General features: G+C 40.3%; 2 protein-coding genes across 9 annotated transcripts in view; one reads left to right on the plus strand and one right to left on the minus strand.

Moving 5' to 3' along the window:
* LOC140469439 (ras-specific guanine nucleotide-releasing factor RalGPS1-like) overlaps positions 1–1,668 on the plus strand; it is a 956,086-nt gene extending 954,418 nt beyond the window's left edge. For all 6 annotated transcript variants that reach the window (XM_072565956.1, XM_072565961.1, XM_072565957.1 and 3 more), the window contains one exon: positions 300–1,668. In XM_072565956.1, coding sequence (XP_072422057.1) covers positions 300–329 — 30 coding nt within the window. In that variant the 3' untranslated portion in view covers positions 330–1,668. The remainder of the gene's footprint in view (positions 1–299) is intronic.
* Positions 1–24,434, minus strand: part of fbxw2 (F-box and WD repeat domain containing 2) — a 90,649-nt gene that overhangs the window by 51,913 nt on the left and 14,302 nt on the right. Inside the window, exons 3-7 of one of the 3 annotated variants that reach the window (XR_011956108.1) lie at positions 23,339–23,533; positions 21,798–21,931; positions 17,033–17,119; positions 14,184–14,353; positions 11,228–12,596 (exon numbers count right to left, since the gene is read on the minus strand). Coding sequence is in view for 2 of the 3 variants with exons in the window: in XM_072565962.1 (XP_072422063.1) it covers positions 12,308–12,596; positions 14,184–14,353; positions 17,033–17,119; positions 21,798–21,931; positions 23,339–23,533 (875 nt within the window). In the remaining variant the exon portion in view is untranslated. Of the gene's footprint in view, positions 1–6,503; positions 12,597–14,183; positions 14,354–17,032; positions 17,120–21,797; positions 21,932–23,338; positions 23,534–24,434 lie in introns of those variants that run through there. The other 2 variants (XM_072565962.1, XM_072565963.1) reach the window with 2 other exon arrangements.

Consider the following 24,434-nt stretch of genomic DNA (forward strand, 5'->3'; position numbering starts at 1 on the left):
TCTCTGTATTTATGAAGAGGAATTTCTTCTGTCAGGTTATTTTTGGAATTCTGAACCCCCAGCAAGTAATAGAGTTTGTCATTTAATTTTTTTCAAGGCTGAGATGGAGAGATTTTGATGGACAAGGGAAGTGAGGGTTATGGGGGAACAGGCAACAAAGTGGAGTTAAGGGTAGATCACAACATTGAATGGCAGAGCTAGCTCGAGGGATGAAATGGCTTACTCCCGTTTTTAATTCTCATGTTCTTATAACCATAAATGGCTTTTGACTTTTGTGTTTCCTTCTCGCCTACTTGCAGATACCTACCAACCTTATGTCATTTGAGTGAACATTTGAATCCAGTACATGTGATGTGATCAAAGTGCCAACCCAAGCAATGGGAAATAAAACTATTGAATGGAATTTTTTTTAAAAAAGTGAAGGAAAAACAACTCTTATGAGGAGAAATTTGTGCATCAACTGCCAGCGTTGAATACTGAAGCACTTTTTTTTTAAGCTTACGATGTGACCCTAAAACGATTTTAGTATGTCTTGAAAGAGGAAGTGAATGACTGCTCCTAATTTATGGTATCAGCCGCAGACATTAGACACAGTTTTAGCATTGGCGAAACTACAAACTGACAATACCACAACAAGCATAGTTGTCGACCATGGAACTGTGCATAATAACTGCTGCCTATTTCTTTTTTAAATGTTTGTTTTTATTCTTAAGCTGCTTTATTGTAATGGAACAAATTTTAGCCCATGTTGGGTATTATCTTTCTTATGCACAAAATGTACTACTGACAGTGTTAACAGGCTGCATTGAGTGGCATTTAGAATAGCAAATCAGTGAACAGAGTTTTTTTTAAATGAAGTGCACTGAATTGTTTGGCACAGTGGTTGCCTCAAAGTTGTCCGTGGCGGTGACAGTAATCCCATTGTTCCAGCGACCTTCAGCTGGTGGAGTTTGAATCTATTGCGACATTTGAGCAAACCTAACAGTTTGTGCCCATCCCAAACCAATTTATTTTTATCTCTTTCCTTTGCTCCCCCACCCCCCCACCAACAAAAAAACTGTCCCAGCTAAATGTTCTCATCAACACTGCCACCCACTTTGACCCATGACAGGCAGTATTTTCACTTTGAGAATGTGGGATGTTTATTCTGCTCCGAGGTCTTTAACAGAGGAACTCTGAGCAGTGCAGTGTGCAGAGGTGGATTCTGTACATACAGCACAGCCAGGTTAAGAAACCATCACGCACCAATCAGTAATGATTGCTTTATTGTGCCAGATGTGTCCTTGACACCATCACATTATTGCCAGTTTATAATATGGTTTACAAATCAAATGAAACATGTTTGGAAAATGTTTGTGTACTTTGCTATGCTATTTGATTCTAGCAAATCTTTGTGAAAGTCTTCAGTTTTCTAAAGTATTTAATGACTTTTGCATAACTGTTGCAATAAGTATGTAATGTATGACAACCCTCTTTGTTGTGGATTATTTAAAGGGTTGAATATAGTGGTTAATGTACAGCAAAAGCAAGGTTCACTTAAATTCATAATCAAAAATGGAACTAGAGATTATTTTCCCCTACATTATCTCAACCTTCAAGATGTGCTATAACTTTTAAAATACGTGCTGTCACGGTGTCTTATTGCTTCCACATAAAACATACTGTGTTTTGACAATGTTGGGTTAATTTTTTTTTAATTTGTCTAGCAGCTACTTAGTTAGGTTGGTTCAAACTTAACCCTTTTATCCTCACAGGCAGGCAACAGAACTTTTGTTAATGGTAATGCAGGCTAATTTTCAGCATCTCTCTCTGGTGAGAATTTTTTTAAAAAATGAATTGTTCAGATTTTCTGTGCCAAAGTCAGCATGATTTTTGATAGAAAGAAACAAAAATAATTAAAATTCATACTTTAGCAGTGTATGGTATTAAAATATGCAGCCATTTTACTGTTCTGCAATGGGAGAAGAAGTCCCTTTAACTGTGGCCCAATCAGAATTGTATTTTGAAGAAACTGAACTGGGACTAGATGTTTTCTTACAGGTTAGAATGCTGGAGTGCAAGTTGAATTACTGTTAGGGCTTCTGAATTCAGAGCAGGAAATATCACAGGAATAGTGTAGTCCTCTATTTATAGCTGGAATGTCAAGGTTATTTCAAACTAAATCCAAGTTACATCCAATATGTGTGGCCTGTGCAACACAGGTTCTGTTCATCTTCCTTGTACTGGCACTGTATTTTGCCTCAGTGAAAACTGGTGCACAGATACTGTAGTAAATGTATTGCCTGAATTTCTATGGATCAGCAACTTCCAAAAGTACAAGACAATATCTTTACTTTAGAAATGATTTACCATTTAATCTACTGCTCAGCTCTAAATGTATCCAAGTGATAGCTGTCATGGCCACCTTTTGCTTTATATCATCTTCACCCTACCATCGCTTGATATTTTAATTTCCACTCTCTGTGGAAAAGCTCAAAAAGAAGGCACAAGTTCACAGTAATAACGTTTGTGAATGTTGGGAAGATGTCGAAGAGAGAACACCCAGTTTGTTCTGTTGCTATCACAAATGCATCTCATTCGCAGTTTGATTAAATCTGTAGTCAGTATTATTGTGTGGCATGAGTTTGAGATGGACAATTTTCATTTCTTCATTGGAGGCATGCTATTGCAATGTACACTAGTAATACACCTAACAATACTGTTAAAAATCAGCACAGCATTAAATTGGTACCCAAACAACTGAGGCCACCATCACACGAGAATTACCTATTGCAACTTATTTATAGGGATGATGCCTAAGCCTAATTCAAAGGTTGGAATTGCCTGGCACTCATTACTTTACATTTCCATATTAAGTAGTACACAAGATATCGCTGATTGGGAAAATCATGTCTAGAGAAATAAAACACAAACCATGCTTAAAGCCAAGATGCACTGTCACTTGATTTTCCCATCTTTAACCCCACACCCGTTTTACTGCAGGTAGTGTTGCAATTTATCCATGCATTGGTACAAGACCTGAAGTCCTTGGTTCTCTGCCACAGAACAACTGAAGTAATCTGTAGAATGACCCTTCAGCACACAAACTAAAGCCTAACATGTGCAGGACAGCAAGCAACTTGTTCATTTCCAATATTAAAAGCTATAGCTAGCAGCTTGAGGGAACTGCAGGTTGATAGCTATTTTACCATGAGAACCTCATCATCTTTTATTACAATTGGCATTGCACAATTTAATTATCATTCAAATTTATTTTCTCATTTGTCCAAGCTCTGTTGCTACTTGTGTCAGATGTTTATTTGTCTCAAATTTAGTGAATATGTGTGCTGTAGATTTACTATTGCTTGCCTTAATTTGTAGATTCCATGACTCATTGCAGCAAGCAGCCAGAAAAACTTGTACTTGGAGTTCACAAACTGCACTATAAAACTGTACAAATGTAAATTGATATTTGATGATTAGAATTGTGATGACTGTCAGATTGCTTGAAATGCAATGGGCTCAACCTGTATAAAGTGCTAAACAAAGCACATTTATTTAGTTGAGGCAAGTGCTGGTTCAGCAGGTGTTGCTACTGTGAGTTTTTACACGTAGAGGGTAGTAAATTGTAGATTTTCATACAGCTCCAAAAGAAAATATGGTAACAGAGGAAGGTTATTCGCATGCTGTGTGTATCGGTGTTTCCTTCTACAACTGCTGAGCTAATCTGTTTTAACCACTGAACTCAGACTACCCCAAATGGATGTTCTTAGCTAAATTATTTGTTACCTCAGGCTTGTATCAAGTTGCTGTTTTGTCAGCTTGTTACATTGATGACGCAGTTTCACCTACTCAATAAACAAATTGCTATTTAAAAAAAATACAGTTGTCACTGCAGTACTCTGGATAGTCTGCAGCAAGTGAGTCTCTTTCATAACACAACATCAGTGAAATGTGAGTAATTTTGCTTCAGGTAGCAAACTGGACTTCATGCAAAAGAATGGATGAGAAGATAAAGGAAAAGGATAGCTTCATTAATGGCTTATGACATCTGAAGATGACTATATGTACATACAATCTAGCCCAATACTATACTGAGGGAATGCCACTCTATTGCTTGTTAGATAAACCGTTAATTCTTCTTTCAGTGGTTGCATTTAAACTCATCTTCCCTTGAAAAATTTCAAACACAAGCTGGAATCATTTGTCCAAAGAAGAATAACAATCAATATCTACAAAACCACACTTCTTTGTCTGACTTAAAAGGTAAACAGTAAATGGTTAAAAGTTTCATGTTCTGTCTCAGATTCATGTTGCACATCAATGTTTGCTAACCAGCATTCGTTTCGGAAAATGGTGCGGCATGGTTTTATCTGCAAGATAATCTGCACCTGCTAACATTTGTTTTCACTGGTTTTTATTTATATTTATCTTTTTAATGAACTTCAGAGAGAGTGTATAACACATATACAACAGCAAAATTACATGAAATACCTGAAGGCTTCCGACAGCCATTCTGAAGGAGTGAATATTAATGGTTGTTGTGTATAGCAGACTTTGAAGCCTCACTTAACCTTCTTGGGTACCCTTCAGCCCAAAACTTCAGTACAGTTTTGATTCAAAAATGGCCAGAAGATCCATATTCTAGAGGTGTGGGGAGAATTGTTTCCCTGAACATCAAGGCAGCATTTGTCCAAGCATGGCATCAAAAAGCACTAATAAAATTAAAAGACAATGGACAGCAGGAGAAAAAAAACTCTCCAGTAGCAGGAGTCAAACATAACATAAAGCAAGTTAATTGCTGCAGTTATTGCAGATCAATCATTTCAGTCTCAGGGTGTCAGTGTAGGATAGATCTTACCTGTTCAGAGGCTCATCTTTGCAGCAGGTAGAACTTGAACCCAGGCATCCTGGTTCAGAGGTAGAGACACTACCCTGCAGTGAAGGATCCTTCTGAGTCATGGTGTCATAGGCCTAATTGTCTTCAGCTGCTTCAATGACCTGCCCTCCATCATATGGTCAGAGTTGGGATATTCAATGGTGCTCAATACAATTCCTCATACTGAGCAGTCTAATAACCATATACAGCAAGACCGGGATAGTTCTACACTGATAAGTAACATATATACTATGAGAAGATAACAATATCTACCCATCCTTCCCTTGATGTTCAATAACATCAGCACCTGTTAATTCATGTGTTGAGTTTAATCTTTGTCAAAGTAAAAGTTTTAATAACAAAGTAGTTAAATCCTATCTAGCTTTGTATTTTGAAGAGAACAGAATGCTCAAGTCTCCAATGAAAAAAAGTTAGGGTTCCTAAGAGGGTTACCAGAACCTAGACTGGAACAGTCATAAAACACTGCAGCTACAAAAGCAGGCCAGAGGCTGAGAATTCTGTGGCACCTCCGGACTCAAAGCCTGCCCAGAATTTACAAGATAAATCCGGAGTATGATGCAATATTATCACATCAATGAGAAGACCTTCAACACTCAAAAAGCTTGAGAGAAAAAAAAAATACAAGCTATTGACCACCTTGAAAATATTCATTCGCACCACCATCCATCAGTGCATACATCTAGAAACAGCACTGCAGCAACCCTCTCTCTGACAGCAATTTCCAAAAACATGACCTTTTCTCCCTTGGTTTTTCTTGGTGGTAGATGCATTGGCATACCACCAGCTTCAGGTTCAACAGACACACACACAACTACATTTCAGCCCCTTCACAGTCACTTGGTCAAAATCTTGCTAATAATGCTGTCAGTAAAGAATACGGCAAGAAAGAATGTGGACAGAAATAAAACAACCAATACATGAACAAATGCTTCAAAAATGGGCATTTATTTTTGCGTGGTGTCTGAATTTGCTGCCTTTCACCCCTCCATGTGGCCAAATCTGAATATTTGACCTGCAACAAGTTATCAGAAGGACAGTTTTAGTGTCAGAAGGCTTAATGAAGATCTGTGAATTTCCTTAGAGTAAGGAAGTAGATGATGGGCCCAATTGAGACATACACAGCAGAAGGGTCAATTATAAGGGGTCATACATTTGAAGGAAGGGGCAGGAGCAGTAGAGGGATTTAAATAAACTTTTTTTTTTAAGAAAAGGCCAGAAGGGGCAGGATATCTGAAAATCATTGCCTGAAAGGCTGATAGAAATAGAGATACTCACAACATTTAAGTATTGAGATGAACACTTCAACTGCAAGGCTGTGACCTAGATTGAGAGTTGATAGGTATTTGATGACTGGCACAGATATGATAAGCTGAAGGGCTCCTTCACATGCTGTTAAACTCTATGACAACTGAAAACAGTGGGGTGGAGTTTTAACTGTTCAGCATGCTATCAATTTTGCCTATTCATGGTTTATGAAAATCTAAATTAGCTTTCCCATAATAAATGACTGAGGTATATTTCAGTATAGTTACATTTTTAAAATCTACATGACTAACAGCTGTAAGAGTTTGGGGGGGGGGGGGGGAGAAAGAGAAGGAAGAGAGAAAAAGAGCAGTCAAAAGGCAAAATTAATGGCTCTTTACTTAAACATGCATTGTATTGAGAACAAAATAAATGGATGAACAGCACAAACACAGGTAAACAGGTATAGCCATTACAGAGACATGGTTACAATGAGATCAAAGCTGTAACTAAATACAAAAAAGGTATAAATACCATTTGAAAGGACAGGCAGAAAGCAAAGTGGTGGAGTGGCATTGTTGGTGTGACATGAGAGTTGCATGATAGCAAGAATTTGTAGAATCCATATGGGATAGAGGTTAGAATTAAAAAGGAAAAGGCAATACTGTAGGACAGCAGACTGCACCCAAGACTGTTTCATAGGACAATACATTGTCAATCAATCAATCAGGAATCAGGCTATTTTGGATCTGGTGATGTGCAATGTTTAATACGATTCCAGAGTAAAAGACTCCTTAGGAAACACAGACCATAACATGGCAAAATTTATCATTCAATTTGAGTGGGAGGAACTTGAATCAGAAACAATTGTGCTAAGTTTTAAATGAGGGTGATTATAAAGGAATGAGGGCAGAGCTGGCTAGAGTGTAGACTGGGAATGGAGGTTAGCTGCAAAAAATGCTTAAGAAACAAGGGAAAGATGTTTAAGAAAATAAGCCAACCGTGGTTAACCAAGATAACATCAAATTGGAAAATAAAAAAAACAATGTGGCACAGATTGGGAAGGTCTAAAAATTAAACAAAAGATGACAAAAACAAAGGAAAAAAGAAAGAGGGCGATATGAATTTTGATGGCAAACTTGCAAGTAATATCAGGACAGACAGGAAGAGCTCCTTTAAATCTATAAAAAGGAATAAAGAAGTCAAAGTGAAGATGGGCCCTTTACAGAATGAGGCTGGGGAAATAATAATGGGGAAGCAGAAAATGGCAGAGGAGTTGAATAAATACTTTGAATCAGTCTTCACAATAGAATATTTAGTAATTATGGAATACCGGTGTAACCAAGGGCACAAGGAGGAGAGGGAACTAATCGATATCTATTACTAGAGAAAAAGTGCTCAAAAAAACTAATGGGGCTAAAGACCAATAAATCTCCTTGACCTAATAAAATGCCTCCGAAGATATTAAAGTCAAAGATCGAGTTTTGAGAAGATTTGTAGCTCAGGTTGAGGTTCTGGATGTAGGCTTGCTCCACTTACAAAAAACCATGCAAGAACTGTAACAAGCACTACATTGGACAAACAGGCAGAAAACTAACCACCAGGATACATGAACATCAACAAGCGACAAAATGACATGACCCGTTCTCACTAGTATCCTTACATACAGATCAGGAAGGACACCACTTCAACTGGGACAAAACATCCATCCTAGGACAAGCCAGGAGACACGCACGAGAATTTCTAGAAGCAAGGTATTTCAACTGGAATTCTATCAATCAATAAACACATTGACCTGGATCCCATCTACCACCCCCTGAGAAAAAGAACAGGAAGTGACATCACCAACCCAAAGAACCCCAAAACACAAATAGAAAGCAGGAATCATCAGCAGTGCTTTGTCCGGAGGCTCACTGAAGATGTTACCTAGTATGGTGACAAAACATCTGAAAACGAACCTTCCAGCTCAGCGAGCAAACCTACATCCAGAGTCAAAGATCGCCAAACAGCACCTCCCAAACTCATCAAGGAGAAGGGCCACAGGGAACAAAAAAGGAATGCCACTACCTGTAAGTTCCCTCCAAATCACTCACCATCCTGATATCACTGTTCCTTCACTGACGCTGCTTCAAAATCGTAGAGGTGTCTCCCTAATGGCATTGTAGGTGATCTTACAGCATGTGGATTGCAGCAGTTCAAGAAAAGCAGCTCACCACCATCTTCTTGGGGGTAACAAGAAATGAGCAATAATTTGCTGGCCAACCAGTGATGCCCATGTCCCAGCAACGAATTTATTAAAAACTAGCTACAGGGACAGTGGACACACCAGTAATAGTCTTCCAAGAAACATTAGATTCTGACAAAGTTCCAAATGATTGGGAAATTGCCATTGGATTAAAAAGGGAAGACAAAAAAAAACAGATGACTATAGGCCAGTTAACAGCATTTGTTATTGGGAAACATGTTAGAGTTAATGGTAAAGGATATAATTGAGCATTTCGAAATAAATCAATCAAGCAGAGTCAGCTTGAGTTCACGAAGGGAAATTGTACCTGACAAATTTTCTAGAATTTTGAGGATGTAACAAGGAGAACAAAAGCAATGCAGTAGATATAATGGTGATTGAAAAGATACCAAACAATAGGCTTAATAAGAGCCCATGATGCTATGGGTAGCACATACCATCGACAGAGGAGTCACGAACTAACAGAAGACTAAGAGTTGTCATTGGGGTGGGGGTGGGGGAGAGAAAGAGGTAGGTTGGGATCATTTTTAGGATGGCAACCTGTAATAAGTGGAGTGCCACAAGGATCAGTGCTGGGGCCACAGTTATGAATAATGTGTGTTAATGACTTGGATGAGTAAAGTGAAATATACTGCAGCCAAATTTTCAGATGGCCAAAGTAGTGGGAAGGCAAGGCAATGGGACATAGTCAAATTAAGCAAATGGACTAAACTGAACCAGGTCTGGAGGGATTGGCTCATTAGGAGAAGTAGAGTAGGTTGGACCTGCATTCGCTGGAATGTAGTAGAATGAGAGGTGACCATATTGAAACATCCAGATTCTTAGGGGATTTAAAAAGTAGATGCAGAAAGGGTGCCTTCTCTTGTGAGAGCATCTAGGACCAGAGGGCATCATCTCAGAATAAAGGATAGTGCATTTGAAACAGATATTAGGAAGAATTTCTTCTTTGAGGATAGTCAAATTCTTTACTGCAAAGGGCAGTTGTGGCCGGGTCATTAAGTACATTCAAGGCTGAGGGGGACAGAGTTTAATCACTAAAGGAATCAAAAGCTACAAGTAAAAGGCCAGAAAGTGGAGTTCAGGATTACCAGATCAGCCATGATCTCATTGAATAGAACAGACATAATGGGTTGAATGACCTATTTCTGTCTCTACATTTCACACTAAAAGGTAGTTTCTAGTCTTCCATATATTTCTGCTGCAATTGCTGCCTCGTGAATGTTTATAAGCAACTCCTGACCAATCTCCAGGAAATGAGAGCAAGAGTCTCCTAAGAGTCATTCACATCAGTGCACTGTCAATATCACAGGCTTAATAGATTCCGTTCAAATAAGAATAATGTTTAAATACAGTTACTTACCTTGAAGGTCTTTCAGGATTTCAAAAACACTTTGTAGAGAATTCTTGTAGGTACTGGAGATCAAAGGTGGGGTACACTGGAAAGCAGGAAAGGGGAGAGAGGTGGGTGAGAGAGAGAGAGAGAGAGAAGAGGAGAAGAGAAAAGAGAAAAAAAAAAGAGAAGAGAGGGAGGAAAAAGAAGGAAAGGAGGAAGAAAGGGAGAAATGTGCACCTTGTGGTTTACATGTCACTGCCAGTCATCATATGGATAAATAGGATGATTTTACTTCAATGGATGTCATTGCTACAGCCAAACCCACAGATTTAAAAACAGATAATACTTCAGAAGAATTTATCTCATTGTCATTCTGGGAATCAAGCCATGTAGCTATTGTATATGTATATGCAAAGATAAAACTCAACCTTGGTGTAAATTCTTTGGCAACTCCAGTGAACATTTGACATTACCATGATGACGTCTTGACATATTACTCCAAACAAAAATGCCAGCAAAACCTTTCAGATAATTGCACGTTTGACAGTCAGCTGCATTTTGTAAAAGCTGCCTAAACACTTCCATATTATTAAAACAGACAGATAGCATATACATGAGGAAATGCAAGATTAAACAAACAGAGGCTGCATAGAAAAACCAAAATGCTTCACTTCCTTAGACAAATGTATTATTGCATATGTGTCAGATAGTCTGAGGTTATGACAGGCAGCAAGAGGTTAATCTGTTGAAATGAGGTTAAAAGTTTCTTTCTGAAACAATCTACAAGCAACTAATACTCAATATATTCAAACCGAAGATGAAAGGAAAGTGAATATTGTAGTTGCCACATGAAACCAGGAACTTTATACAGTTGTCATACTTTTAAAATCGTGGATATCAAATATATTCCAGAATTTGCATTCAAAAGTGGATCAGAATCCATAACATGTGACATTCCAAACAGAGACGACAACACAGGAAATAAAATTTGTAATGCTTTGGCAGCAGATGCTTTTAAGATACAAGGAGTTGTGGTACACAGCATAACCAAAGGGGAGCTGGTCATTGGACCTGCTCTGTTATTTTGGTTTTACATGCACAAGGAGGGGAAAATATCCATCATTCAGAAAAAGGTGGAACAAAGCAATTTTATATTCTACATTTCAGTCATATTTTTCATATTGCTGACTTTTTAAATAAAAATCTTCACTATTTTACATATAATGAATGCAACAGACGAAGTCTTATTCCTTTCTTCCAATTCTCAGCCAAAGCTATGTGTATTCCTCAAGAAGAAATCCACAGATTCGAAATAAGTTACATAGACCGGTGCAATCCTCCAACAAATATTACCACAGGGGTATCATTTAAGCATCACCGTGGAACAGCTGTAATTACAGACTTGACACCAGAGATAAAGCACAGTAAAAGACTTTAAAAGTGCTTGTTCCTGCATTTAAAAACTGTATAATACATACATCAGTGATTGCTCTGCCCACAGTCCGTAGCATTTAAAAATCATACTCACAACTTGCTCTTGGGCAGGAGCACAGTAGTTCCATCTGAGCAGGGATAAAGCCAAAGCAGATAGATACAGATAAGCTATAATCTCACTGAATGGCAGAACAGCCTAATCCTGCTCCTATTTAAGCAGTACGGACAGCAAATCCCTTGACTGAAAGCTGTACAACCAGTTTCTGATCTCAACATTGACAAACAGCTTTTTAGATGACCATGTCTTATGGGAGGGCAGTGAGGTGGTGGTCACCCCACTCTCTTTCCCACTTTAACCTACCAACCCCAAGTCTTAATAGAGAATGAATCAGCTTAAGTAGTGTCGAGCAAACTCAAGTGCAAAGGTGAATATCTTCTTCATTACAGTATTTTGTGATAAGAGTTCCATGTTTAGACTTAAAATGATCAAAGCAACCAAGTAAATTCCCAACATTTTTTTTCCAGAAAGAATATATTGAAGATAATTAACAACTGTGACAACATGGGCAAAGTTCAATAAAAAGATCATTGTAAATACTGACTATACCAAAATATAAAATGTGGACAAATTTGAAGTACCTATGGTCTATAAACATGTTCTTTTGAGAGCAACCACTACTAAAAGCATTAAGGCAAAGTCCTGAATGGAAATATTTATATATATATATAGAATATGTATGTATTTCTAAAAAGTAAGGTGTTCCTTATTGTCAGGTGCAGAAAAAATGAAGACATTCAGGGAATGTTCAGAATACTGCAAACAATAAATTTGTTACATTGAAATGTGCTTGTCAAGCATAATTTTCAACCATCGGCTTATAATAAATTCCTAAACAGTGCCTCAAAATTAAACTGATATGACTGTGTTCTCTCTTCCCTGTTCCTGTATTGGTTACATCAATTTGCAAGCAAATGGATTTGAGCTGTAAAAATAATTTCCAACATGCTGGTGTCATTTGACATGTTCAAAAAAATAAAGGCAATTAACTGTACTGTACACACGAGAATGCCAGCTCTTCCGCAGGACTTTGGTTCATGCAGCGTTTTGCATTCTCTGAAATATCCTCTGCAACTGCAGTAGAAGCACTCTGCCCTACAGTTTTCATCCTTTACTTCATCCATTCTCCTTCCATAGGACCAAATGAATACTATGATCTGGCATGCTGGTGGCAAAAACCAGGCCTGTGTCATTCTTGCCATTGAGTCCGTTGAGCCACGCAGTTTCTCCCGCCAGGAAGCTAGAACCTCTCTTCGATTTCCGGTACGCGGGTAGAGGCCAGCGACCAACCAGTTTCTCTGTCCTCAAGTCCATTATATACAGATAATGGCTGTCGAACAGCAGAGCAAAGACCTCTCCCTGGCTCAGCAAAGAAAGATTCGAGGAATCCGGAGTTCTAATAACTCTGTCAAGAAATAATTACAAATAGGTAAAGCTGTATTCTAAAAGCTGATGTTAATACAATGGGGAAAAAAAAAAATCATTTAACACTCGAGTCTAATCAAAAGGTCTAAAAGAAAACAGAAATTGACAATTCAGTAGATTCTTAATGTTGAATGGCAATTATTAATATGCACTTACCTGTTGGGTAGTGATACATCCCAGCAGCAGGCTCAAACAATATTGACAGAAGGGCTCATGCCCGAAACGTCGATTCTCCTGCTCCTTGGATGCTGCCTGACCTGCTGCATTTTTCCAGCAACACATTTTCAGCTCTGATCTCCAGCATCTGCAATCCTCACTTTCTCCACATAAGTAGGTATTAAGGCACATGCTTCAAGCCCTTAAATTGTTGAACTTGATATTGAGTCCAGAAGGCTGCTGAGTTACCAGGCGGAAAAGGAGTTGCTGTTTTTCCAGCAGCAAACCTGAGACACAGATCTCGGGGGCAGGAAAAAATGTTGTGTAAAGCATCACCCAGTCTGCGCGTGGTTTCCCAGTGTAGAAAGAACCACATTGTGAGCAGCAAATACAGTAGACTGGACTGACAGATGCACAGGACATCATGGTGTAGCCAAGGGAACTCAGCAGCCTTATGGACTTCAATATTAAAGTTCAACAATACTAGGCTGGAGGCACCTTCTTCACTGTCCTTAGCCAACCCCCACATACCAGGCCTGGTCATCATATGGTCTGCTACACCCACAACCCATTGTCAGCTACGAAGAGCAGCCATTTATTTGCCCAGACTGATCTTTACCCACTCTTTTGTCTACCCAACTGCTTATCTCTATCTTCTCCCATAGTTACTCCCTCAAACCCACCACCACCCACTGTCTGCATAAATATCATCCTTTTCCTAGCTACCATCAATTCTGAAGGGACAGTGGACACAAAACTGCTTTCTCTCCGCAAACGTTCCCAATCCTGCTGAGTTTTTCCAGGAATTTCTGTTTGCTTAATTTCCAGTATCCATGATTCTTCCAGTTTTTTGTACCAAGAATTAGTCAGGCCCACAGTGTGGTATATTTGCACACACTGGAAAATACATACTTAAACACAAACAGTCCTTTTTTGAAGGGACATACACGGGACCCGTTTAAACTCAACAAAATAGATTAACACCGATTCACTGGTTCATTTTTCAGGTCAATGCCTTGACCACAGTCAACCTGTTTCGTTATGTTTACGCAAACTTGACAGCTCAATCATCATCCTTTTGGTGCATTCCCCACGGTGATGCCTTTAGCAATTAGAATCTAACATATTTGCCAATCAATCTTCTCACACAGTAATAAAAAGGCTTTTTTCCTTTTATTGTGGTATTCCTTGCCTATTTCCCTGATGATGATGAAAAGCCAAAACAAAATATGTTTTTTTTTCAACGATACTGCTCTATACGACACTGGGTTACAATGCAGATTTATTGAATTTAGTTTTGCAGTTGTACATCGTAGTTATTAAACAATATAACCAATACATGCCCATGATAGTCAAGTTTTGATTAAAAATGCCCTTGATAATCTTGACAAATGGAACAACTGGACAATACCTGATAATATCATAACTGGCAAAGTCCCACTGGTACAATCCTAGATCCGATGCGCAGACAATGTGCTTGCCATCAAATTGCAGTCTTGGTTGGAGGCATATGCTTCGATCATTTGACACAGCAAGTGTCTTCAAACACTTGCAGTTGACCTCTCTCCCAATTGGCCAAACCTATAAATGCAACAGATAATTAAATTTTGTAAAATATTTTAGAACTATTAGTAGATTTCAAACATGTCTGTGTGCACATAAGAATGCCATAATGAGATTTGTGGCTTAATCATTCTTAAACCACAAGCCAGCTTTCCTAAACGCTTACTCCCAATTCATGTATTTGATTCAATGCCTTTCTATTAAACAGTCCTAACTGGACCTCTCAGATTATTAGGAATGGAAGCCGGAAGGATGGAACCAACTTCTAGAGGGCGCAATAAGGTAACCAATAAAAATATGGCATTTTTTAACACCAGATATCCTTAAAGAATATTGATGTGGAGAGCAGGATTCAACTTCTGGAAATGTGCTTTGTTCACCAAGCACATTATAGTTTCACTGGTGCTTTTCACACCTGAACGAGTTACCAGAGGGGAATTATTAGAAGTTACCTCCAACAGATAATTCTGTAGCACATGAAATATATAAACCCAAACTGTTAATCAAGTGAGCCATTCACAAAGGAAGAGAATCTTTTAAATACTTTCATCCTTGCAAATTATTGTGAAAAGATTACCCTTAATGTCATGGATTTGAAGAAACACTATTCAGAAGGCAACTTGAGATTCACAGTTACTTTAAAAAAAGTGTGGGAAGTTTTGCTTTGCAATGTTTAGAAGTCTTTTTCCAAGAGTTTGCATCAACATTAAAAAGGAACAAATTGCAACTTTTGGATTAAAAGAAACGCGACCCATGTGATCTGGGGACATTTGACATGGAGGCAGCGCCATCATTATGGAAGTTAAAATACAGAGACTGTGGGGCACATACAGAACATTGAGGCAAAAAGATCAGAAATGCAGATTTCTGCCTTTTACCTGCAGAGAATCAACAAACTCCTTGAAGAGGAGAAACTGGAACGTTACTTGGAACAACTGTCTGGATGAAATTAGAAACAATATCTGTGGGTCAATTGACTACTGATGCTAGGCAATAGCCTTTTTAACCTCTGCTATTCTGCATGCAGCATATCTATTAATTCACAACTACTTTGCAGTGATGCCAATTTGTTTTCAAGTTACAAAAATGGAACTCTTAGAATCACAGAATCCCTGCAGTGTGGAAGCAGGCCATTTGGCCCATTAAGTCCACACCAGTGCATCCCACCCAGACCTACACGGCTACCCTTTCCCTGTAACCCTATATTTCCCATGGCTAAACCACCCAGCTTGCACATCCCTGGAGACAATGGGCAACTTAGCATGGCCAATCCACCTAACTTGCACATTTTTGGACTGTGGGAGGAAACCAGAGCACCCAAAGGAAACCCACACAGGCTCAGGAAGAATGTGCAAAACTTCACAAAGTCACCTGAGGGTGGAATCGAACTCAGGTCCCTGGTGCTGAGGGTGAACAGTGCTAAACACTGAGCCACCAATTCTCTCTTTTTTTTTGGGGGGGGGGGGGGTCATCCACTAAATTTTGCTTTGTGGATCACAATCTGTTTAAAAGTTATCTGAACATTAGCAGAGCTGCATGGAATTGGCATGAGAAACCTGTGCCAGAGCGGGTGTGTGCTGGAGGTGGGGTTGAAGCAGGAGAAATGATAGGGGGAGAAAGAGACAATGGCAGTAAGGAAAAAAGAAAGAAGACAATAGAGAAGAGAGATTCAATGAAAGAGAGAAGGGTTACGTTAGTCATATCTCTGCAAGGACTGTGACACCTCCCTGGTTAAGTCACATGTTAACTCCCTTGTCAATAATCATAAAAATGCTTTAGGTTGTGCATGGAACAGGACTTCATGCACAAGGAGGTCAGTATATAAGAAAAAAAATTGAAATAGATTACTAAAAAGAAGAGGCATGGGATTCTCCATTTTACACTTCCAACATGGGTTTGAAACTAAAATAAACCCATTGTGCTTACAAATTTGGAGTTTGCTAGTTTTGGAGACAAACTTTCACCAAAAACATTAGTAAATTATTTGCATTTGGATTATTTTGATTCATAAGCTTCAAATTCCAAATAAAAAAGTTGTTTATCTTTTAGCTGCTTTTGTATACTGGTCAATGGTTTTCTTTGGAGAGAGTGTCAAATTTTGATATTGAGGCACAGTGCTGTTGTAAAGAGCCTCACAAATGGCTGTCGGCAAAAAGCACAAAACTTGCTCACAAACTGCAGATAAAGTTAAGTATTGGAATAAAACAGAATAAATTCCTGTCAATCCATTCCACTATTCAAGCCTGTCTGTTATCTGAAGGAAGACCGATGCAACAAATTATAGCATTGTTTGGTGCAAAATAAAAGATTTAGGACTTTGATTTATGTAAATGTGGTTGACCAGCAACAAACTGATTACCACATGCCAACTGTTTTGTAGCAATCTTGAAATTCCTGTAATTGGAGTAGGTCATTAGTTATATGTATCAGTGTAAAGCACAACAGGATCAGGAGTTTTTATAATTGTAAAGAAAAATCAAACAGGTAAATTTATATTCTATGAATAACAAAACATTTATACAATAAAACCAAAGAAAACCTGCACACACTGTAGGGGTCTGCCCATTATTTTTGTGCAAGATTTCCAAGCTGTGCCATTTGGAGATGTCCAGCAATCTCAAGCACTGCTGACAAAGGGCAGTAACCTAATAGTAAAATGCTACAACAGTGCATTTTTCCCTTAAAAAATGGAATTACCTTGATTTCATATTTATCAGCACTTAGTAAAATATAATCCCCTGGATTGTGCATCACGGATTCTACCTGGCTGACCTGTAAAACCACCTACATTGAGAAAGAAAAGGTGCTTAAGTAGAGATTGTGACAGACATTTTAAAATTATTTAATAATTTTCTAATGATTTTCTAAAGAGTCATAAGACTATGACAGCTCGGATTCATCGCTGTGGCAAAATTATCCTGTTTTGGAGATGCTTAACCAAGACTGCAACATCACAGAATTGTCCACACATGCCACCAGTTCAACCAGTCTATTGCTGAAATTCACTGACATGGCATTAAGTTGCAAATGAAAAATTAGAGCAGTTTCCTGAAATTCATTATCATGATCAAGTTTTAAAAAGGTGCACTTAAACTTAAGTCAAACTTAGGAAACAGGTGTATTCTAATTACTAATGAATAACAGCCATTTTACATGTGGTTTACAATACACCAATTCCAATTGTCCACCTATCCTTGTTAGAAAGTTACTGTATTAGATTTTGTTTTGAATTCAGCTTGGCCAAATGTACATGACGAGGCCAGATTCCAATGACAATATTACAGCTTAACATCTTATATTAAAAAAGGTAATAACTGACAGTTTTGTGGTGGCAGAAGTTTAAACCCACTCACTGAAACCATTAGGTTTTGCTAAGGGTCTTCAAATTTCACAATTACCTAGTGCTACATAACAGCAAAACTGTTGCAGCCAAATTCCTCTGACCACTGTTTAGCTACAAAGAGAGGCTAGATAGACTTGAGCAGAGACAGCTGAGGGGAGATTGAAATACACAAGGCGACAAGGGGCCTGGACAGAATAGATAGGAAGCAGCTGTTCTTAGGGCAGGAAGTTGAGGGGGATTTGAGGAAAACCTTTTTTTTCCCCACCCCCTCCCCAAACAGGAGAGATGGGGAATCTGGAATGGACTGCCTGACAGGGAAGTAGAGGTGGGAAACCTCAACCTTTAAAAAGTACATGAATATGCAGTAATGAAATGTCATAACATTTCAGATTATGAGGCAAAAACAATGACTGCAGATGGTGGAAACTAGATTCTGGATTAGTGGTGCTGGAAGAGCACAGCAGTTCAGGCAGCATCCAAGGAGCAGCGAAATTGACATTTCGGGCAAAAGCCCTTCATCAGGAATAAAGGCAGTGAGCCTGAAGCGGGGAGAGATAAGCTAGAGGAGGGTGGGGGTGGGGAGAGAGTAGCATAGAGTACAATGGGTGAATGGGGGAGGGGATGAAGGTGATAGGTCAGGGAGGAGAGGGTGGAGTGGATAGGTGGAAAAGAAGATAGGCAGGTCGGACAAGTCCGGACAAGTCACGGGGACAGTGCTGAGCTGGAAGTTTGAAACTAGGGTGAGGTGGGGGAAGGGGATATGAGGAAACTGTTGAAGTCCACATTGATGCCCTGGGGTTGAAGTGTTCCGACGCGAAAGATGAGGCGTTCTTCCTCCAGGCGTCTGGTGGTGAGGGAGCGGCAATGAAGGAGGCCCAGGACCTCCATGTCCTCAGCAGAGTGGGAGGGGGAGTTGAAATGTTGGGCCACGGGGCGGTTTGGTTGACTGGTGCGGGTGTCTCAGATGTTCCCTAAAGCGCTCGGCTAGGAGGCGCCCAGTCTCCCCAATGTAGAGGAGACCACATCGGGAGCAACGGATACAATAAATGATATTGGTGGACGTGCAGGTGAAACTTTGATGGATGTGGAAGGCTCCTTTAGGGCCTTGGATGGAGGTGAGGGAGAAGATGTGGGCGCAGGTTTTACAGTTCCTGCAGTGGCAGGGGAAAGTGCCAGGATGGGAGGGTGGGCGTGGACCTGACCAGGTAGTCACGGAGGGAAGGGTCTTTGCGGAAGGCGGAAAGGGGTGGGGAGGGAAATATATTCCTGGTGGTCGGGTCTGTTTGGAGGTGGCGGAAATGTCGGTGGATGATTTGGTTTATGCAAAGGTTGGTAGGGTGGAAGGTGAGCACCAGGGGCGTTCTGTCCTTGTTACGGTTGGAGGGGTGGGGTCTGAGGGCGGAGGTGCGGGATGTGAACGAGATGCGTTGGAGGGCATCTTTAACCACGTGGGAAGGGAAATTGCGGTCTCTAAAGAAGGAGGCTATCTGGTGTGTTCTGTGGTGGAACTGGTCCTCCTGGGAGCAGATCCGGCGGAGGCGGAGGAATTGGGAACACGGGATGGCATTTTTGCAAGAGGTAGGGTGGGAAGAGGTGTAATCCAGGTAGCTGTGGGAGTCAGTGGGTTTGTAAAAAAATGTCAGTGTCAATTCGGTCATCATTAATGGAGATGGAGAGGTCCAGGAAGGGGAGGGAGGTGTCAGATATGGTCCAGGTAAATTTAAGGTCAGGGTGGCACAATGGTTAGCACTGCTGCCTCACAGCTCCAGAGACCCGGGTTCAATTCCCACCTCAGGCAACCGTCTGTGTGGAGTTTGCACTTTCTCCTGTGTCTGCATGGGTTTCCTCCGGGTGCTCTGGTTTCCTCCCACAGTCCAAAAAATGTGCAGGTTAGGTGAATTGGCCAAGTTAAATTGCCCGTAGTGTTAGGTGAAGGGGTAAATGTAGGGAATGGTTCTGGGTGGGTTGTGCTTTGGCGGGTTGGTGTGAACTTGTTGGGCCGAAGGGCCTGTTTCCACACTGTAAGTAATCTAATCTAATCTAATGTGTTGGTGAAGTTGATGAATTGCTCAACCTCCTCGCGGGAGCATAAGGTGGCGCCAATGCAGTCATCAATGTAGCGGAGGAAGAGGTGGGGAGTGGTGCCGGTGTAATTACGGAAGATCAACTGCTCTACGTAGCCAACAAAGAGACAGGCATAGCTGGAGCCCATACGTGTGCCCATGGCTACCCCTTTGGTCTGGAGGAAGTGGGAGGATTCAAAGGAGAAATTGTTAAGGGTGAGGACCAGTTCGGCCAAACAAATGAGTGTGTCAGTGGAAGGGTACTGTTGGGGACGTCAGGAGAGGAAAAAGCGGAGGGCTTGGAGGCCCTGGTCATGGCGGATGGAGGTGTAGAGGGATTGGATATCCATGGTGAAGATGAGGCGTTGGGGGCCAGGGAAACGGAAGTCTTGGAGGAGGTGGAGAGCGTGGGTGGTGTCTCGAACGTATGTGGGGAGTTCCTGGACTAGGGGGGATAGGACAGTGTCGAGGTAGGTAGAGATGAGTTCAGTGGGGCAGGAGCATGCTGAGACAATGGGTCGGCCAGGGTGGTCAGGCTTGTGGATCTTGGGAAGGAGGTAGAACTGGGCAGTGCGGGGTTCCCGGAAGCTGCGGGTGGGAGATCTCCTGAGGTAATGAGGTTCTGTATGGTCTGGGAGATGATGGTTTGGTGATGGGGGGTGGGGTCATGGTCAAGGGGGCAGTAGGAAGAGGTGTCCTCGAGTTGGTGTTTGGCTTCAGCAGTGTAGAGGTCAGTGCGCCAGACTACCACTGCGCCCCCCCTTTATCCGCTGGCTTGATGGTGAGGTTGGGATTGGAGCAGAGGGATTGGAGGGCTGCGCGTTGAGAGGGTGAGAGGTTGGAGTGGGGGAGGGAGGTAGACAGGTTAAGGCGGTTAATGTCCCGGCGGCAGTTGGAAATGAAGAGGTCGAGGGCAGGTAATAGGCCAGCGATTATGAGTCAAGTGCTGGAAAGTGGGAAAAGTGTAGTGAATTGGCACGGATTTAATCGGCCTCTTCATAGTTGAATGACTATAACTGCGCTGAAGTCTCCGGTTTAACAGACTTTGTAACAGTTTGAGTACAGAAATCTTAGTGGCTGGTAGTAAGACAGCACAAGGCACATAGTTTTCATTGGACAGGTCTATTTTCATGAAGTGATTAATTTTGATCTAGATACCACAAGCTACAATTTATGACAACAATTAAGTTCATAATTAAGAGAAAACGAGAACATGGAAGAATAAAGAGTCTGGGTTTTGCTCACACAGCATTGCCCTGTGGTTTGAAGGGCAGTGCTTGTCACTGGCCACTCGGGTGTCTTTCCTGTCTTCCTGGTGGTGGAAATTGAATAAAGATTCGTGCACTTTGTGTCTTTCACTGTGTCTCACAAGAAAAAGGAAAAAAAAATAAAAAAAAATATATAAGCAGGAGAGGAGTATTGCTCTCTCAAAAGGACACTGCTTGTCACTGGTTACTTGGGTGTTTTTCCTATCTTCCTGGTGGTGGCAATTGAATAAAGATTGGTGCACTTTGTGTCCTTCACTGTGTTTTACACCTGCGCACACACACACACCATGGGTGCTGGGGAAAAAATAAGCACTACTGCACTTAGGCGGTAGTGTGGGGGTTAAAAAAAAAGAAGAGAGAAAAAAAAAAAGAAAAAAAAAAAGAAAAAAATAAAGAGTCTGGGTTTAAAGAGCTTCCAAACCAACCCCATCTCAAATGTGGCAGCTCCATATCAGTGCCTGGTCTACAAGCAGACAAGCTCACTTAAAGGCACACTCAGATCAAAAAAATGGAAACTTTACACGAGTAGAGCCCTCTTTCTGTGGCACCATAAAGGAAGCTTTACAAGACATCTGGGTTAGAATAAACTCATGCAAGTTCCTTATATTGAATACCTGTGGTAGAAAATGACCCATTCCCAGCACCAATTCAGAATATAAAAATTCATCAAAATCCACAGCAAGTGGTAAATCAGAGAGTTAGGTCCATCCTCAAAGTAACAACTTAAATTTTATTTAACGGAACAGGCAAAGCACCATTGGAACTAAAACGTGGCACAATAATGGTACCTTAGTCACCCATTCAGTATGCTCAGTAAGCGTATTCAGGCAGATTCCCGTTGACAATGACCAGACTTTCACAGTGAAATCTGCAGACCCACTGACCAGGATATCTAGCTCGTCACTATAATCAACACTGAAAACTGAAGAGAAAATTGTTTTGATATTAGAAACAAAGTCATATTAATATCACGGGTCAAATGAAAAAATTTGCGTGGAAAACATTGGCTATTCTTTGCATTATATTTCTGTCCGTGCTTAAAAGGAGACATTTTGCTGAAGATAGTTGAGTTGACAAGGGTCTAGGGAAGGGAAGAAAATGGCTGGGCCAGATAATGAAAACAAGAATCTTCCGAATCACTATGCATGTCAGAAGATAATCTAACGTATACACCATGGCTTCCCTAAGTTGCAAGTTTGAAGTTAACAATGACTGACGCATACGACAACTATCTCACTCCCCCACCCCATCATCTCTGTTTTGCACCTCAAACAATGAGGGCTAGTAACAGTTTCCAAGGTTCGAAATGGGGTCACAGTGTGGGAAAAAAGAAGTTTGGGAAGCACTGATGTGTACCACTCACTGACTTCATTTTGTACTGGGATTGGTTTTAATTTCAGTGTTACTCTCAACAGCTGGCAACCAGAATTGTTATGTCGCAATTAGGGATGCAAGCAGCTTTCAAGCCACTATGGCAGCCTGGTACCAGGATAGAAACTGTGACATTTGCGCAAGGACGTGAAGGAAGCTAAGCAGCTGATGCAAGGCTTCGCTAGACAAGAAAAAAAAACAAACCCAGTGAGTTAAATTTGAAAGCATGATGCACCAATGTTCAAGTAGACTAGGTGATGTATGATATTGCATACATCAGTTTAATATTCCCAGTGGTACTATGGAGTTTAAATTCCATGATGGAAAACATTTTGGGGAAAAAAAAACACAAGATGAACAAAGCAAAGGCTCTTCAGTGAATAAATACTGAATCACAACACCCACAAGCTCACCAACTTAAAGAGCAAGAAGTGTATTCCCTGTACAAGTGATAGAAAGAAGTGTGCTGAAGATTTAGAGTATGAAATTACAGGTGACAGCTGGGGGTGGAAAAAAAAACACTTCCCACAAGAAGTGAGTAATGACAAAGTTTTGCACCCAATATTTTGGAGCTATGTGATGAAAAAAATAAATCACCATATACCACATTACAGTTTCACAGGGCTTCTTTGACTGAAGAATGTACGTATACTAGAGAGCCGTTAGGACTTCAGGTGAAGAGTTGGGCCACTGCCAAATGTAACAGCCATTACTAATTTAACCACAATTTTACTGTAACGGACAAAGTCAGCAGTTACACTGCACAGGTTATAGTCCAACAAGTTTATTTGAAGTCACAAGCTTTTAGAGCACCACTCCTTCGTCAGGTGACCTGGTATCATGAGACTTCTGACATTGTCCACCCCAATCCAACATTAGCACCACATCATTACTGTAAAGGACACACAGCAGAACCATTGATAAAACTATCTACAAAAGATACGCTGCAGTTCACTACCTGCTCCTGTATGACCTCGGAAGTGCTGGGTTTTAGCTCCTGAGCTCCAGTCCCAACAGGCAATCGTGTTATCAAATGATCCAGTAACTAGCTTCTGCTCATCAAATTTCACTGTAGCGCACGTGTGAGTCTGGATCCCATATATACACTGACCAGTGCAAACATCCCAGAGTTTGGCAGATAGATCATCGGAACCTGTAGTTTAAGAAAAAATTAACTCATAATTTCAGCAAATGTGATGAACAATTAAGATGACTTATCATTTTTATGGTACAAATTGATAATTCTCCTACTTCCATTTTCTGCAAAACAAAACCTGATCATTCTTAAGTGACTGGTTTCTCTGGCCTGGGCCAATTCAAACCTCAGCTATAACTGCAGTAAACATTAGATTTAGCTCAATTGAATTTGAGCAGTTTTGAGAGCACTTCTACCCCTCTCCACTGTGTAAACTTTATGGAGAAGCACTTAAGCATCAAAACAGGGCCTCATACCAGAAGCACCCGTAGGTGGTACTTTCAAATCAACACTACAAATGCTGCATTGTTTCAGTTTACTCAGCTTTAGTAAGTTTGTTTTTGTTGTAGTATTAATATAAAACTATGTAGAATAAGCAGTCAAAAAATGTATGATATGAACAAAAGCACCACTGCATATTATATAAGTGGATATTAGTACAAACTTTAAACTGCAGTAATTTCACTATAAAATTCATTTCATCAGAATGCAAAAAATTACTCACTAAAGTGGACCTCAACCAACTGCACTCTAATATAATTTGGGTCTCTTATTACCTATGTATTATCTCGGTTCCTTAGAGATCTAACTGTTCAGCATGTCCTGGGCTCAATTTGTCAAGGCTAAATAAAAATGCAGCAAAAAGAACAAAAGGTAGGCATAATTTATCCAAAATTATTCAAATTACAAAATTATTTTGTGGGACAATAAAAGCTTGTGATGTCAACTTTAATACATTGGTCAGTCCTCTAGATTTGGTTTCTGTACAGGATACATGTGTTTGCTTGGAGCACCACTGTAAAGAAGGGAACATTATATCTTCTCAATTCACTATTGAGCCAAGAGACAATTAATCAAA

Source organism: Chiloscyllium punctatum, chromosome 49, assembly GCF_047496795.1.
Source record: "Chiloscyllium punctatum isolate Juve2018m chromosome 49, sChiPun1.3, whole genome shotgun sequence".
NCBI lineage: Eukaryota > Metazoa > Chordata > Chondrichthyes > Orectolobiformes > Hemiscylliidae > Chiloscyllium > Chiloscyllium punctatum.